The sequence below is a fragment of the Grampus griseus genome, assembly GCF_964374135.1.
Source record: "Grampus griseus genome assembly, chromosome: 1".
Taxonomy (NCBI): domain Eukaryota; kingdom Metazoa; phylum Chordata; class Mammalia; order Artiodactyla; family Delphinidae; genus Grampus; species Grampus griseus.
The window spans coordinates 163,371,404-163,386,110 of NC_139017.1; the positions used below are offsets into that span (position 1 = coordinate 163,371,404).

General features: G+C 54.3%; 1 protein-coding gene across 3 annotated transcripts in view; it reads right to left on the reverse strand.

Moving 5' to 3' along the window:
* Positions 1–4,317: 4,317 nt before the first annotated feature.
* Positions 4,318–14,707, reverse strand: part of MAN1C1 (mannosidase alpha class 1C member 1) — a gene marked incomplete at both ends in the record, with an annotated part of 131,283 nt that continues 120,893 nt past the window's right edge. For 2 of the 3 annotated variants that reach the window (XM_082678088.1, XM_082678089.1), the window contains 4 exons: positions 4,318–4,996; positions 5,960–6,075; positions 7,218–7,390; positions 9,889–10,108. In XM_082678088.1, the coding sequence (XP_082534214.1) occupies positions 4,876–4,996; positions 5,960–6,075; positions 7,218–7,390; positions 9,889–10,108 (630 nt within the window). Of the gene's footprint in view, positions 4,997–5,955; positions 6,076–7,217; positions 7,391–9,888; positions 10,109–14,707 lie in introns of those variants that run through there. The other variant, XM_082678090.1, reaches the window with a different exon arrangement.

Here is a 14,707-nt window from a genome sequence, read left to right on the forward strand (position 1 = left end):
AAACAATATGTGTTTTTTTTTTTTTTTTTTTTTTTTTTTTTTTTTGCGGTACGCGGGCCTCCCACTGCCACGGCCTCTCCCGTTGCGGAGCACAGGCTCCGGACGTGCAGGCCCAGCAGCCATGGCTCACGGGCCCAGCCGCTCCGCAGCATGTGGGATCTTCCCATGCCGGGGCACGAACCCGTGCCCCCTGCATTGGCAGGCAGACTCCCAACCACTGCGCCACCAGGGAAGCCCCCAAACAATATCTTTCGTGCTAAGATTCTTTCTGTAACGATGCAGGTGGTGGAGGCTCCAGTGGGGCAGGGAGTCAGCCAGCAGAGGACTGGCTCTCTGAGCTCTAAGGCTGCACTGTCCAAATGGTGGCCGGTAACCACACACGTGGCTATTTAAATTTAATTAAAATGAAATAAAATTAAAAATTTAGTTCTTCAGTTGCATTTGCCACATTTTAAGTGCTCAGTATCCACGTGTGGCCACCCTTTTGGACAGCAGTTCAAATGCTCACCCTTTTGAACATTTCCATCATCACAGAACGTTCTACTGGGCAGCATTGTTCTAAGCCCCCAGTGGGCCTGCTCCTGTCTTATCTTGACTGTCCTGGAGGAGCGGGAACCACTGGCGTAGGCGATAGACACCTGTTCTGAGGTAGGTCCCTCTGTAGCCAAGGTACCGATAGATGCCATCCCAGCACCCAAGCCCTTCTACTTTTTTCTGGAGAAGTTACAACTCCAGGGATGCACTTAAAGGGCAGAAACTAAAGGACTGGCCATTCATTGAGGCCGTGCTACTCAAAGTGTGGTTCAAGGACCGGCAGCAGCAGCATCTCCTGGGAGCTTGTTAGAAACACTCCATGCCAGACCCACTGAATAAGAACCTGCGTTTTAATAAGACCCCCAGGTGGTTCAGGTGCACATTCAAGTTTGAGAAGCTCTGACTTAAGAGACAGGCTGAGTGGGATCAAAATATTGTCCCAAATATAGGAAACCAATCAGATATTTTTAGATACAAAAAATAGCATCTGCAACCTGTCCCCCCAGTAGTGTGTGATTAAGCATGAGTCAGAGGGCTGAGCATCTCTGTGCCACGTGATTAGTCAGCATGCTTCCAAGGTTAGCTCCCTATGGAGGAGCTGGCCCATTCCCCACAGCTAGCACCTTCTTAAACCATGATGGGGTCACCTCTCCAAAGTAAAGAGAACAGAACTAAGACTCACATCCTGGATCTCAGGGATGCTGCCTTTAAAAACAGATTTTCTAGTTTTGCCTTTCTTACCAACGCGTTTGGCTTTTGAACTTTGCAAATTGCCAAAGACACAATGTGGTGTATAAAGCCAGTCTGAACAAACACACAGTCCTTTAAGGGAGGCGTCTTGCAAAGGGCTGTGTCCCCCCCCTTCCCAGGGACGTGATGACCCGCAGGCCCCAGTGCCTAAAGCCAGGTGCTAGTGAAGCTTTCTGGGAAGGAACCAGCATCAAGCCCATCCATGAAGAAAACAGGTGAAAAAGGTGGTTCCATCTGCAGCAAAAGCAAACACGAGGCTTAAAGTGAGACCGGCAGCACGCTGGCCTCCCCACCCCACCCCGGCTGGGGATGGAGGGGTCTGCTCTGGGAATGGTTCCTGAGCCTCCTTCAGTGAGGATGACTCATCCCTTAATTCCTCTCTCCTCTCAGTCTGCCTTGGGTCTTACTTATTTTTATCCCCGGAATGGAGTTAAGTTGCCCAAAGGATGGTATTTCGCCACCTGCAAGGGCTTTCCTGGAGGATGAATTTTAAAATATTCATTTTTACAGCTTGCTCCCAGCGATAACGCAGAAGACAAGAATGCTGTGGGGAGGAGCGGGGACAGCGACACAGGCCCAGCGGGGAAGCCTGGGGTCTTGGGGAACTGCTAAGTGGCTCTGCCCTGGAGAGACATTCCAGGGACTGACTCCAAGGAGTTGGACCGGGGAAAATGGAACGGGTCCAGTATGCCTTCATAACTCTCTTATAATGCTGAAAAAAATTAAAGTCACGCCTGCGAACAGTCCTGCTGTTTTTGCTCTGCCAGCAGGCAGGTCTGTTATTTTGGTAGCAAGCCTCATTTTTTTCTCCAGGGAACAGCCTTTTGCCCATTACATGGGGTCTCGGTGGGCCTGTGAGTCAAGATGCCTCGCCCTCCCTTTGGCTGGAGGCACGTGACCCAGGCCAGACCATTTGGAAGCTCAGGTCCTTGAAAAGAGACACAGTAGCATCTGGAGCGAACATCTGGATTCACCCGTCCTGGTGGTGGTGCTTGGGGAGGCTGCCTCCTGGTTCTTGCAAACTGGATCTGTGGCCAAATCAAATCCTCTTCCTCGTCCTTCCTTGTTTGTTTTTTTTTGTTTGTTTGTTTTCTTTTTGGTTTTTTTTTTGTGGTACGTGGGCCTCTCACTGTTGTGGCCTCTCCCGTTGAGGAGCACAGGCTCCGGATGCGCAGGCTCAGCGGCCACGGCTCACGGGCCCAGCCACTCCGCGGCATGTGGGATCTTCCCGGACCGGGGCACGAACCCGTGTCCCCTGCATCGGCAGGCGGACTCTCAACCACTGTGCCACCAGGGAAGCCCTGCCTAGTCCTTCTTGATGTCTGGCTGTTCACTCTCCTGAGATTCCATGAGCCACTCCAAGGCATTTTAATTCTTTTTTTTTTGCTTAAGTTAGAGTCGGTTTCTATTGTTTGTAGCTAAAAATCTAAACTGACACAAACCCAAATGCCCAACAATTGGGGCTCAGATCCAGAAAGTGTGATACAGCCCATGATGGAACACTACCCACCAGGTACAGCAATGAGATAAATGTATGTTGACGTGGAAAGATGTTCATAATATAGCATTTGGTGCAGAGCAGATTATAACAAAACAGGATGCCACAGTTGACACCATGTTTGCAGAATATACTCTGTCCCTTCATAGAGAAATATCTAGAAGAAAATGTAACAGTATTTATTCTGGAGGGTAGGAAGGTGAATGATTTTTCTTTCAGCTTGTCATAAAGATAAGCTTTCTAACCTTTCTATAATATCTGTGTAATCAATTTTGTGTTTTGCTTTTTAAAAAATGGGCCCTAGCAGGTCACTGGAGCCACACTATCTTGGTGCCTGTCAAGAGTGAAGTGATTTTCTGGGTTCAGGCAGCAACTTATTTACCAAAGGTGCGGGATCCTGCTATAGCCACAGCTTCCCTGTAGCTCTAACTACTGCTTAAGAACATGCCGGCAGCATCTGAGTCTCCAGAACAAGGAAGCAGCACTTCCCACAGCTCCAGGGCACCAGCGGCATCCCACTTAGGAGAACCTTGTGAGGTGGAGGGTCTGCGCTCTGCCTGATGGAAAAGAGCAGCTCAGGGAGACAGGTGACCTGCCCAGGTTCCCACAGTGAGGGTTTAAAGCCAGGTCACCTGGCCCAGGGCCCCAACACCCCAGGGGCTACTCAAGTTCACTAACAGCCAAAATGAAGTGGCTGAGCCTGGGGAAGGACTCGGTATTGTCCTGTGAAGTCAGCTGTGTGGACACGCTGCAGAGGGGTGAGGGTGGGGGAGGAGAAGCTCTCTCCTCAGTGTTGGGGCCTGACCTCCTTGCCCTGCAGAACGGCCTCCTCCCAGGGGTGACGGTCAGGAGGAGAGTGGATCTGTGGGAGAGTCTTACCTTCCAGCTCTCAGCTTGAAGGTCATCTGCTCAGAGAGGCTCTCCTTGACCCTCGAAGGCAGGTCCAGACATTAGTGCCTCAGCCTGCTTGTCTCCTTTGGAGCACTTCACGTAACTTGCAGTCATTCTCCTTCATGGTCTGTGTGTCCCTGCTTGGCTGTATGCTCCCTGAGGGCGGGGCTTATGACTGTCCCACTCACAGCTGCGCCCCCACGTCTGGTCCCCTGCAGGCACTCACCAAGCATCTGCTGAATGATGGAATAGATGAACCCTGGACTGGGGTGGTGAGCAAACCCTAGGGGTTTCACCTCTGCCTTTACTGGCTGTGGGACCTCAGGCAAGTTGCTGCTCCTCTCTGGGCCTCTTCCAAGCCTTGATGTAAGTATAAATATCCAACTTCATTTAAAGGGTTGCCCTCACCCTTCCTGAATCTATTAGGACCAGTTCAAGGGGAGGTAATAGAAGTTGGCATCTTTATACCTTAAATCAACTGCTGGTTGATTATTCTTTCTGATGATAGCATTGCAATGGTCTCCCCAGGAGTCACTGATGTGCGATGAACCCAATTGTATTTCTTATTCAATAAACTCCTTTATTGTAACTTTACAGATTTTTCCATTACAATACTGAAAACAGCACTAGTGATTCGTAACACTTAGGCCCAAATCAAAGGGAAACCCCTCCTCAAATTATAAGGAAAATGACACATAATTGAACATAGAGTAAACGTTGGGCAAAAGGAATTCAAAATATAGAAAATGGGGTCAAGATTTTGTGTGTGTGTGTGCAAACACTTTAAGGTTTAGTTTATTGGAGAACACCATTTTTGAAAGCACATGATTTTGAAAACTATATTTAAAATCTGTGAGAAAACACAACTGTAGAGAAAAGGCAAAATCAAGCAAAAACCAAAAAACCTCCAAAACGAAAGGACGTGAATCAAATACACGAGGCTGCGATGCAAACCTCCGGTGCTTTGGCCCTGGAATGGCAAGTGAGCAGGTTTCATAGACATTCTCCGTGGAAAGGAATGTCTGGGCCTGGTGTGACATCGCTGTGTCTCCGAGTCCTGTCTCCTCACAGAGGAAAAGAAGTTGCTCGTCCAACACATCTGCCGGGTCCGCCAGGCAGGGGCCCACATCTCCAATCCGTTTGAGAACAGCCCCAGATCCCGTAAAGGTGGTCCTGGAGTACAAGGCGACGGGTGGTGGGAGTCAGGCCCCGCCCCTGCCAGAGCTGTCCGGGTGGCTCACGGGGAGCGGGTGGGCCTCCGTGTTGAACACCCAGTCTTCCAGCGAGAGCATGTCATCTTCAGAGAACAGAAGATAGAGATACCTGTGCCCCGGCAGGGAGGGGAGCAAGACACAGCCTGTCAGCGCTCTGGGGAAGGGGGCACCCACTGCGAAGGAATCTCAGGGGCCTCTGTGACTGGCCTGTGCCCAAGGGCGCAGGGAGGTCGGAGACCCCAAATCTGCCCGGAGGGCTCGTCCCCAGGAAGGAGCTGTGGACGTCGAGGGGAGCACTGAGCTTTAGGTCAGACGGAGCCGGTTCATCCTGGCGCTGCCCCAGCCCCCACTCTGTACCTCTGCCCCAACCAGCTTCCCTCAGGTGCTTTCCCCACCTGGCCCTCTGAGGACCCTGTGTGGCCTAGATTCTCTCTTTTTTTTTGCAGGGAGGCCTGAGGGCTACCCCAGGACTCTGCCTGCTTCCTTATGTACCAGGAGACTCGACACTCAAGTAGATGTCCGGGCGCTAAAACGCACAGGGAGTCGCGACTCCAGAACTGCAGGTTTCCAAGCCATGGGGGTTTTTAATGGAAGGAACAGACCATCCAATCCATCCTAAAGAGCTAAAGCACAAGGGGACTGCTTTAGGGAACAGCGAGGAGGCCAACTTTCCCCCCAAGAAAGGAGGGGAACAGCGCAGCAGCACAACTGCAGCAGTGACCGGGCTTGACACCATCATGGTTATTACTCTGCCCATTTTACAGAAGGGCACAGTTTCAGAGAACTTAAGTAACTTGAGGAGACAGGTTAAAGAAGTTAACTTCTCACATAGCTAATGCTTAGGGGGGTGGAGTCCAGCCCGGCCTCACTCTGCGTGGAGAAACTGGTCTGGCCCAAGGCCCGCACCTGGACCCCAAGCCTCCGTCCCTCTTGGGCCCCGCTCCCGGGACAGCAGAACTTGACTGATGGTGAAGGAAGGGACTGCTGCCCCCTGCCCCCCCCGCCCCCTCCCCCTTCCCTAAGAAAAGCCCAGTTGCCCTCTGGGAAGAACGCCAGCCGAGCCCCAACTCACTTTAGTGTCTCCGCCAGAAAGAAAGTCTGCTGCTTGTTGTCGTGGTCGGGAACCTTACTGTATACGTCTTGGATCCCAGAGAAGCCGGCTTCCGTCCGACAGTATTTCTCCAAGGCCTGAAGGAAAGGAAGGCAGCCGTGGTGTGGGGAGAGGAGAGGCGCCCCCCCAAGATTCCGCCTGCCCAGCTCTCGAACAGGCAGGCCCTCCCACCCCTTGGCTGGGGACCCCAGCATTGGTGGGGGCAGCAGGCCGAATTCCTGCCGTCACCACGCTCCCTGGGCCCACGCTGAGAACTTAGTCCCTGCCCGGCCTGAGCGCTTCACCTGGTGTGAACTTCGAGGAAGCTTCTCTGCCTCTCGGGGAACTAGACTGACCTGACAGACTCACCCACAGTGGTGGACAGAGGTCAGGGAAGGGGCTGGTGATGTTTGCGGGCTGGGATTTGGGGACTGGACTTGGCACGCCCCAGGGATTCCCTGTAGAGGTGTAGTCCCTGGGCCAGAGGCTGTGCCTGCCTTTTGTACAGAAATGCAAGTTGTACCCACTGAGGGTCTGTGGGTGGGGCCCAGGAGCACAAAACACTTGGCTTTCAAAGGTCAAGAACCAGGGTCTTCAGGAAAGCAGAGGGATTCTGGCCAATGAAGCATGTCAGGGAGCCTGAGCAGGGCCCACGCCCCAGCTGAGCACGTGCTCTGGGAGTGTGGCTCTCCCCACCAAGTCTGTGCCTCCGAGAGCAGTGGGCCCGGGGGAGAACAGCAGAGAAAGCTTGGCATCCATCCAAGAACCTTCTGGAATCCCCAACCCTGCCTTTGATACCTGCCCCAAAGAAGGAAGGGGATTGGGGGAGCAGAGCCCAGAGAGGGGGCTGCCCAGGGCTGGGCTAGCTTCGGGGAGAGGAGGGAGGTGAGCTGGCAGCCCGTTCCTGTTTGAGAGGAGAAATCTAGTCACCTGTCCAGGCCTCAGCGTCGGAGAGCAGTGACCACGCGTGTGCTGGGCCACCTCTGGCTGCTGCCCTGCGTTCGGCCCTCTCAGTTTGCTGCCATTATTGGGCACTCAGAACACTCTTCACGAGTTCCTGGCCTGCTCCTGGCCGGCTGGGGACTCCTGGCTCTGCAACCAAACCTTGACCCTTTGCACTCTCAACTTTAGCCAGATGCCAGCCTGGCTTGCCCTTCCTCTTGGGTTTGGACCCTGACTGTGAATTCTCAAGGGCACCTGCCACCAGTTCACCACCCTCCCCCTGCGCCCCTCCACTCACCATCACCACTTCCCAGCCCCACTCCCTGTAGATGGGGTCGTGGGTCTGCCGCCACAGGTACATGTAACTCTCCACCACCTCGGGCCGCAGGATGTAGTAGCTCTCGCTCGTCTGCGTGGCCACGGCCTCTCTGCCTGAGTTAAACCAGAAGGCTTCGGGCCCCAGTTTGGTATCTGCAGGAATGACCAACCAGGGGGCCTGGGTCAGACCTCCCACCTCCTGTTCTTCGGGATCCCAGTGCCCCAGGAGAGACGGAAGTGGCGTGGTAGCCCTGGCCGGGGCCGGCTGGTGATGGGCTGGCCTGGGCTGGCCAAAGCAACGCCCTTAGGCCTCGAAACGTCTGCAGTTTAGACCCTGAGAATCCAAATGAACTTCCCAGCAGTCCGGGGAGACAAACGTTTGGGTGAAACATTAGCCCTGCAGGGTGTTAACCAGCGCTCGGCCAAGAAGGGGTTGGAGTTTTAAGCACATTTGGGGAACAGTGGGTTAAACAGAGTGAGAGCCTCCTGTCTACAGGACTTACCAGACCCTTTAATTTGCTAATATTGCAACGATGCTTCTCCACAGACCCCCTTTCTCTGGGAACTGCTTTTGACACGTCCCAGAACCAGCCTTCCAGAGCTGACAGTGTGGGAGACTGCTGAGGTGGAGGTGAGGGAAGATTCGCCCGGAAGGCACGTATTCAGGCAGAGGGAGCTGAATAAAGAAGGCCTGACGAGGTCTGGGTTTCGTTGTCATTGTTTGGTTTCGGTCAGTTTGCTGCTGTTCCTGTTTTCTGGATGGCCACCATTATAGCCACCACTGCCGCCACCATTTAGGAGTTCAAGGGCTGTGCTGGGTGCTTTACATGCATTTATTGCAATCCTTAAAAAATGTTGTTTTGGTAAGGCAGATACTTGTACCTGCCTCTCGCGCATGTGGAAACTGAGGATCAGAGAGGCTATGTAATTTGTCCAAGGTAACACAGCAAGTTGTGGCCGAGCTGGGATGTGACCCTGGATCTGTCTGATGCCCTTTCCCCAGGCTGTCCTCTCTCTCTTTCTCCCCTGGGTCTGACTCTTTAGGTCCAAAATTTAGGGTATGTGGGTCAGATCATCCTCCCTTTAATGCCTGCATATCCTGTCAGGTCAGCGGAGGGCCCAGCTCTGGTCCTAATGTGGGCCCCCCACCTCCCATTAGGGCTCAGGACCCCAAGAGGCCCTGGGCTGCTTTTTCTCAGGGACATATTGGAGCTTTGCAGGACAGCCTACTCATTCATGGAGGGCTTCATGGAAGAGGAATTAGGCAGATCCTGGCTCCTCTGATCCTCTCAGATGGCACAGCTGCTCTTGGCCATCAGAACACAGCCGTTTCGCCAAGCTGCTAATGGGGTGAGGGCAAGAGCGATTGCTGCAGCCATCCGTGGACGAGCCGGGCTGGTTGTAACAACATGCTTTACTAAGCGACTGCCTTTTATGGTCTGGGCTGATTGTCCCCGACAAATAGCAAGCTTTTATTATTCCTGAGATTTCCTATTTGTTTGTGGTGCTGGCAGAGCTCTTTGAAGGGAATTGAAGACCGGTTTTAAGGACCCACTGCGAATTGCTGGCTTCCTGAAAACAGCTCCAGGAGCTCTGGATTCCACTGGCGCGCTCACAGACACGTTTTCGGTGGACTGCTAACAAACGCCTCCCATGCTGCTGGCTGAAGGCGTGGGCCAAGCACTTCCTGTGGGGCCCAGGAGACCTGTGTTATTGTTCCCATTGAACAGATGAGAAAACAGAGGCCACCAGCTGCTGAGCGGCAGAGTGGCATTTGAGCCAAGATCTTTTACTGCAGATCTTAGGTCCTCTCCTCCAACCAAGGCTGGGTTTACAACTCAGAGCGGTGGGCCCCTTCTGGGGTCAGGGGGGCCCGGGGCTTTTTCTGAGGGGTGTTGTTTAGAAAGGCAGCACACAAGATGGGGCTGGGCATCAGGAGACCTGGGTTCTAGCCCCGGCTTAGCTACTCATACACGGTGTGGCTTTGGCTAAGCCAGGTCCCCGCTCTGGGCTGACTCAGTTTCCCTGCATGTAAAATGAGGAGCTGGATTCACATTCTCTCATGCGGCTTCTGAGTCTAGCGTTTGACAGCGCTGCGGTGAGTGCTGGCGCGGATGGTGCAGAAGCTCTCAAGCTTTCCGGGGGTCTTGGGTCAGAGGGTGATTATGGGGTGGTGCCAGGAGGTGGTGAGACCCTCTGAATGGGAGCGTTCCAGGGAGGAAAGGCAGAGATACGTTTAGGGGTAGGGGTTCAGGGAGAAGGAATTTGCTAAAGGCTCAGGAAGCCAATGTTTCTGCCTCAGGGGCTGGAGGACCCTCTGCTCTGAGCCCCTCCCATGGGAACTTGGCCGGGTCATCTCTGAGCCTCAGTTTCCTCATCTGTGTTGTGAGGGTCAGCGATGATGTATGTCCAGTGCTGAATGACACCCGGCACACACAAAGTGCTAACACAGCACCGTGTTCCCTCTAACTGAGGGCACAGTCTCTGTGTGTGTATAGCGCACCCCTCATTCAAATTCCGGGTAACCTCCAAGGTGAGGCTTCCCTAAGTCCGTGTGTTCCCTTCACTCACTGCCACTCTCCTGGTCTTTCCAGTTCTTCCTGGCGTCTAGCCTCAGTCTTTCCTGCAGCCCCTTCCCCTTGCAGGGTTACCTGAGCGGGCGTACGATTCGTGGCACGTCTTGGTGATCTGGGCTGCGAGCTCCCGGTAGTGGGCCCTCTTTTCTTCCTTGGCATCCTCAGCGCCGAGGGCGATCATGCCCCCGGAGAAACAGGCCAGGTGCCCCATCTTGTGGTCCAGAATCCCCCCTCGCCACTCAGCAATGTAGGTCAGCCCCCCGGGAGAGACATTCAGCAAGTGGGTCTCTATTGCCTGGGAGCAAGGTGGGAATTGGGCGGGGAGGAAGGGCGTGGGAGGGTACAGAGAAGGGAAGGGAGAGGACGGAAAGTGAACATTTTGGAGAGGCAGCAAGCGCAGCTCTGTCGAGCCCTCCATCCCAGACAAAGGAGGCCTGCCGGCCTTGGCTGGGGGCGGTCCCTGATGGGGCTGGTGGGAGGTTCTGCCACTCACCCAGCTGAGGCCTGGTGCTTGCTGGGGGGCTGGGACACAAGGCAGCTCCCCAGGGCCAGTCTCTTACACAGACTTTTAAAACGTCTACATTCAAAAAATTTTTGGAAAAAAATATCTTTAAAAATTATTATCCATCTCCATTATATCCTCTGTTAGGGAACCTTAACCTGAAGCCCAGCTGGCCTGTGGATGGGCTGGAAGGGGTCCAGAGTGCCCCTAGAATTGTAGGTGACACTTCAGGGCATTGTCGTGGGAAGAGGGTCAGTAATATTTGATCAGATTCTCAAAAAGGACCATAGACAGTAACAGCTGCCCTCTACAGGCCCTTACCACAGGCTTCCTCATTTAATGCTCACAAAAAGCCAGGCACATGGGCTGTACTGCTCTCCCTAGACACAGGGGTTGAGTGGCGTGTCCCAGGTCACCCACCACACCACGGTCAAGACAAGGACCCCCCGATGCCCAAGCCCGGCTCCTTCCATTACCCAATGGCTGCTCCTTTTGGTGGCAAGGGGCTTTCAGAGCCCTCCCCTGGTCCCCCAAGAGGTGATGCTGTTGGGAAAGACTCCCAGGATGTTGGGGGGTGTAGGTGTCAGGCCATCGCGCCCCTGACTGCCTGCCGTTAGTCCCTTGGGAGCCGTGGAGACTGAGGTGATGGCGGCAGCCACCCACACAGCTGCAAGGCTGGACTCCATGGGTCCTAATCCAGGGCGGAGCCTCTGGGGCCCTGGCCAGGCCTCTGCCTCCACTCTTGCCCTCCCGTCTATCCTCTGGGGTGGGCGGGCGGTGGGGTGCACTCTGTACGTACTGGTCCTGACTGCGTCTTGGGCCTGTTTAATGCCCTCCCATGGTTTCCAAGTGCCCTCAGACGAAAGTCCAGCAGGGCCTCCGAGACTCCCTGATGTACACCCTGAGGTTTAACCTGATGCCACGGACATGGCTCCCGGGTGTAGACTCTGGTTCAAACCCCGCCTCCACCAGTTCCGAGCTGTGTGACATTGCGCAGGTTCTATGTTCTCTCTGTGCCTCAATTTCCTCACATATAATATGGGGATGAGAGCATGAACCACTTCACAGGGCTGTGAGGATTCAGCGGGATGTGTCTGCGGAGCTTAGCGTATATTTCTTCGCACAGAGAGGCTCAATAAGTGCTGGCTATTATGATTCCTCTCCAGTCGGCCCCCGCCCCCGTCCCCGCTCCAGCCACGCCGCAGGCCTCGTTTCATTCCTGTGCCCCCTCCCCCAGTGAACATTTCGTGAGCGCCTCTTGGTGCCAGCACTGTGCTCCGTGCAGGGAACACAGCCCTGAAGATGGGTCTGGACCTGGACTCAGGGAGCTCACCCGTGGGCACAGAGACGTCCCAACAAAAGCAAATACACCCGAGAATCCCAATTTGTGATCAACATTCTGAATGAAACAAATTAAGGGGACGAGGCAGAAAAAAGCTCGGGGAGGAGGTCCTACTTTGCGGAGTGAGGCCAGAGAAGGTCTCTGCGCTGGTGACCTCCACAAAGACCTTTTCTTCCTGCCTCGGGGCTTTGCGGCAACTACTGCTTCTCCCCCAAGATCCCATCCCAGCTCTGCTACCTCTAGCTCTGCGTCTGAGCCCCTCCAGGATGCCTCTTCCTTGGTCTAAACCATTGTGGCCCCATTACGCTGCTACCCTGTTATCTTTCTACGAGGTGTCGTTCCCACTTGTGTGCGCCTATGTGTATATATTTCTGTGGAACGTCTGCCTTTGTCCCAGGACTCTGAGTGCCAGGTGACGGCAGAAGCCACCACTACCATCCTCCAGCCAGTGCCTGGCATGTGGGAGGTGCTCAAACAACATTCGTTCCTCGATCTGTCTTGTCCTTTGCCCTCTGCTGTAAGGCCCAGGCCGGTGGGCTACCTGCAGGACCCTCACTGAGCAGCAGATGGGGAAGCTCTGATGAAGCGACTGGCGCGCCAAGGCATCTGCTCCCTGTGGGGAGGAGCACGGAGGCAGCCTGGAGGGCTGCCGCGTCCGGGCCGGGCCCTGGCTCCTGGGCAGAGCTGGGTCCACGGTAGCTGCTCTGCGTCGCTAAGGGTGCTGGTGCGGGAGGGGTGGCAGGGCTAGTCCCGGGCACAGAAACCTGGTTCAGTTATCACTGCCAGCACTGGGGAGAGGACACAGACATCCCGGGAGATCCCAGGAAGCTTCACACTGTAGCTGGAAACCTGTACCTTCAAGACTGTCTCCCACTGGTTATTTCTATTTGGGGTTAACCCCAGGCTAAGTAGTTGTGGTAAAGAGGAAATGATAGGCCAGTCTCTCTTTGAGGATATAATTTAGACAAGCAAACGCAAAGGTAAAAAACAAAAGCCCCAAGCCTTTCTAAAACCCTTAGCAAAACACAAGATAGCACGGTCGGGCAACCGACTGGTAAAAAGGCTAAAATCATAGCAAGAGACATAGTAGAGAGCTGAGTTTGAATCCCAGCTCTGCAATTTGAGAGTTGGGTGACTTTGGGCAAGTTACTTCCCTTTGCTGAAGACTCCCTTTCCTCAACTGTAAAACGGGAATAATAATTCCTGGGATGGTTATGAAGCTACTCAAAGACGCTGGCTAAGCGCCTGGCACTGACGGTTCCTTCCTCTACCTCCTGGAGGGCACCCCATCTGCGCACTTCTGAGAGGGCCTTCGGGCCAGCCAGGCTCCCCAGCAATTCGCCAGCTGGTGAGCAGAGGCAGGGGCCCTGGATCCAGAGTCAGCGAGACCGTGTTTGCGTCTTGGCTCTGCCGTGTTGCCGGGTGACCCTGGGCCTTTCAGAGCCTCAGTTTCATCATCTGCGAGAAGGGGCTAACTAAGGCCAGGCACCCAGCGCACCTGCCTGGAGGAGGCCGCAGGGACAGAAGCTCCCTGTTCTTCTTGCTGCCCCTCCTCCGTGACCCCGGGTGTGCCCAGCTGATCTGCCTGAAGCCCTCACACCCACCCTAGCTGGACACTGGTCTAACCCACATACTGGAGCCCCCAGGGAAGCTTTCAAGGCTATGGCCTGGGCCCCAGCCCAGAGGTTCTGATGTCACCTTGTTGGGGTGCAGCCTGGGCATTGGGGTTTTACAGCTCCCCAGGTGGTTTTTAACATGCCAACAAGGCTGACAACCACCAGAACATTCTTCAAAGCCCCAAACTTGCCAGAGGCCCAGCCTTTACCCAGGGTCAGAGACACTTCAGGCTTTTCACTGGGGAGATAAAAGGTGGGAGCAAAGCTGAGTTCTAGCCTGTTCAATCGAGCACTTCTATAAAACTCCCCGTTTGCTTAAATAATTTATGGCCATTTCTTCCCTTGAAGCCTCAGCTACAGTGTTCCCTGAGGGCTAGGAACTGGGCTGCTCGTGAACTCTATGTTTACTCTGCAAGAAAGGCAGCAAGGGCAGAAAGGGCCTCTCCAGGCAGCACACCTGGCCACCGCCGAACCTGACCGCTAATCCTTGCCAGGAGCCGCAGGCTGCAGTGGAAGGTCCGCTCAGAAGCCTGGAGTGGACGGGGCTGAGCCAGACTGAGCTGGGACTGGAATCCTGGGACCTGCTTCATGACTCAGGTCTTGGTGCCAGGGAGCTGGGCAGGGAAAACTCATTACTGAGCCCACAGTTTAAAGGACCCACGGCTCCGGAGGCCTGTTCCAATGTGCCTCCTTTAAGGACTACCATTCCTGGCCGGATTCATGTGATCAGGGTGTAGCTAGATATCATTCATCCATCCAGTCTGCTGCCCACACCCACCCATCCACCCATATCTACCCACCTATCCACCATATCCACTTACCCATCCATCCTCCCACCCACCCGTCCATCCATTCAATCATCCACGTGTTCACCTACCCACTCATCTTTCCGTCCCCTCTCCCTCCCTCCCTCCCTTCCTTCCTGCCTTCCCCTCATCCATTTATTTGTTCACAAAATAGTGACTGTATGCCTCCCAGGTACCAAGCACTGTTTTGGGAGTGACGTATACAGTGAATGAGTAGACAAAATCCTTGCTCTAGACAGCTCAGGAAGATAGACAATAAACAAGTAAACAGATACACACATGTGATCATTTTAGACGCTGATAATAATACGCCTCAGGTATGTGAGAGAGAGAGACGCTGGGGAAGGCTAATTCAGTGGCATCTGAGTTGACCAATAAGCAGGACCCAGCCACCTGGATGATACTCCAGGTAGAAGGAACAGCAGGTACAGAAGCCCTGAGGTGGGAACGAGAGCTCAGAGGGCAAAGGGGAGGGAGCTCAGAGTGACTGGCAGTCCCAGATCAGGGACTGCGGGCAAAGGTGAGGAGTCTGGTTTATTCCGAGCGCTAAGGGAATCATGAGCGGAGGGACGTGCACTTACAGCTACTCTGGCTGCTGCGGAAGAACTGACTTAGAGTGGGGAGGGCT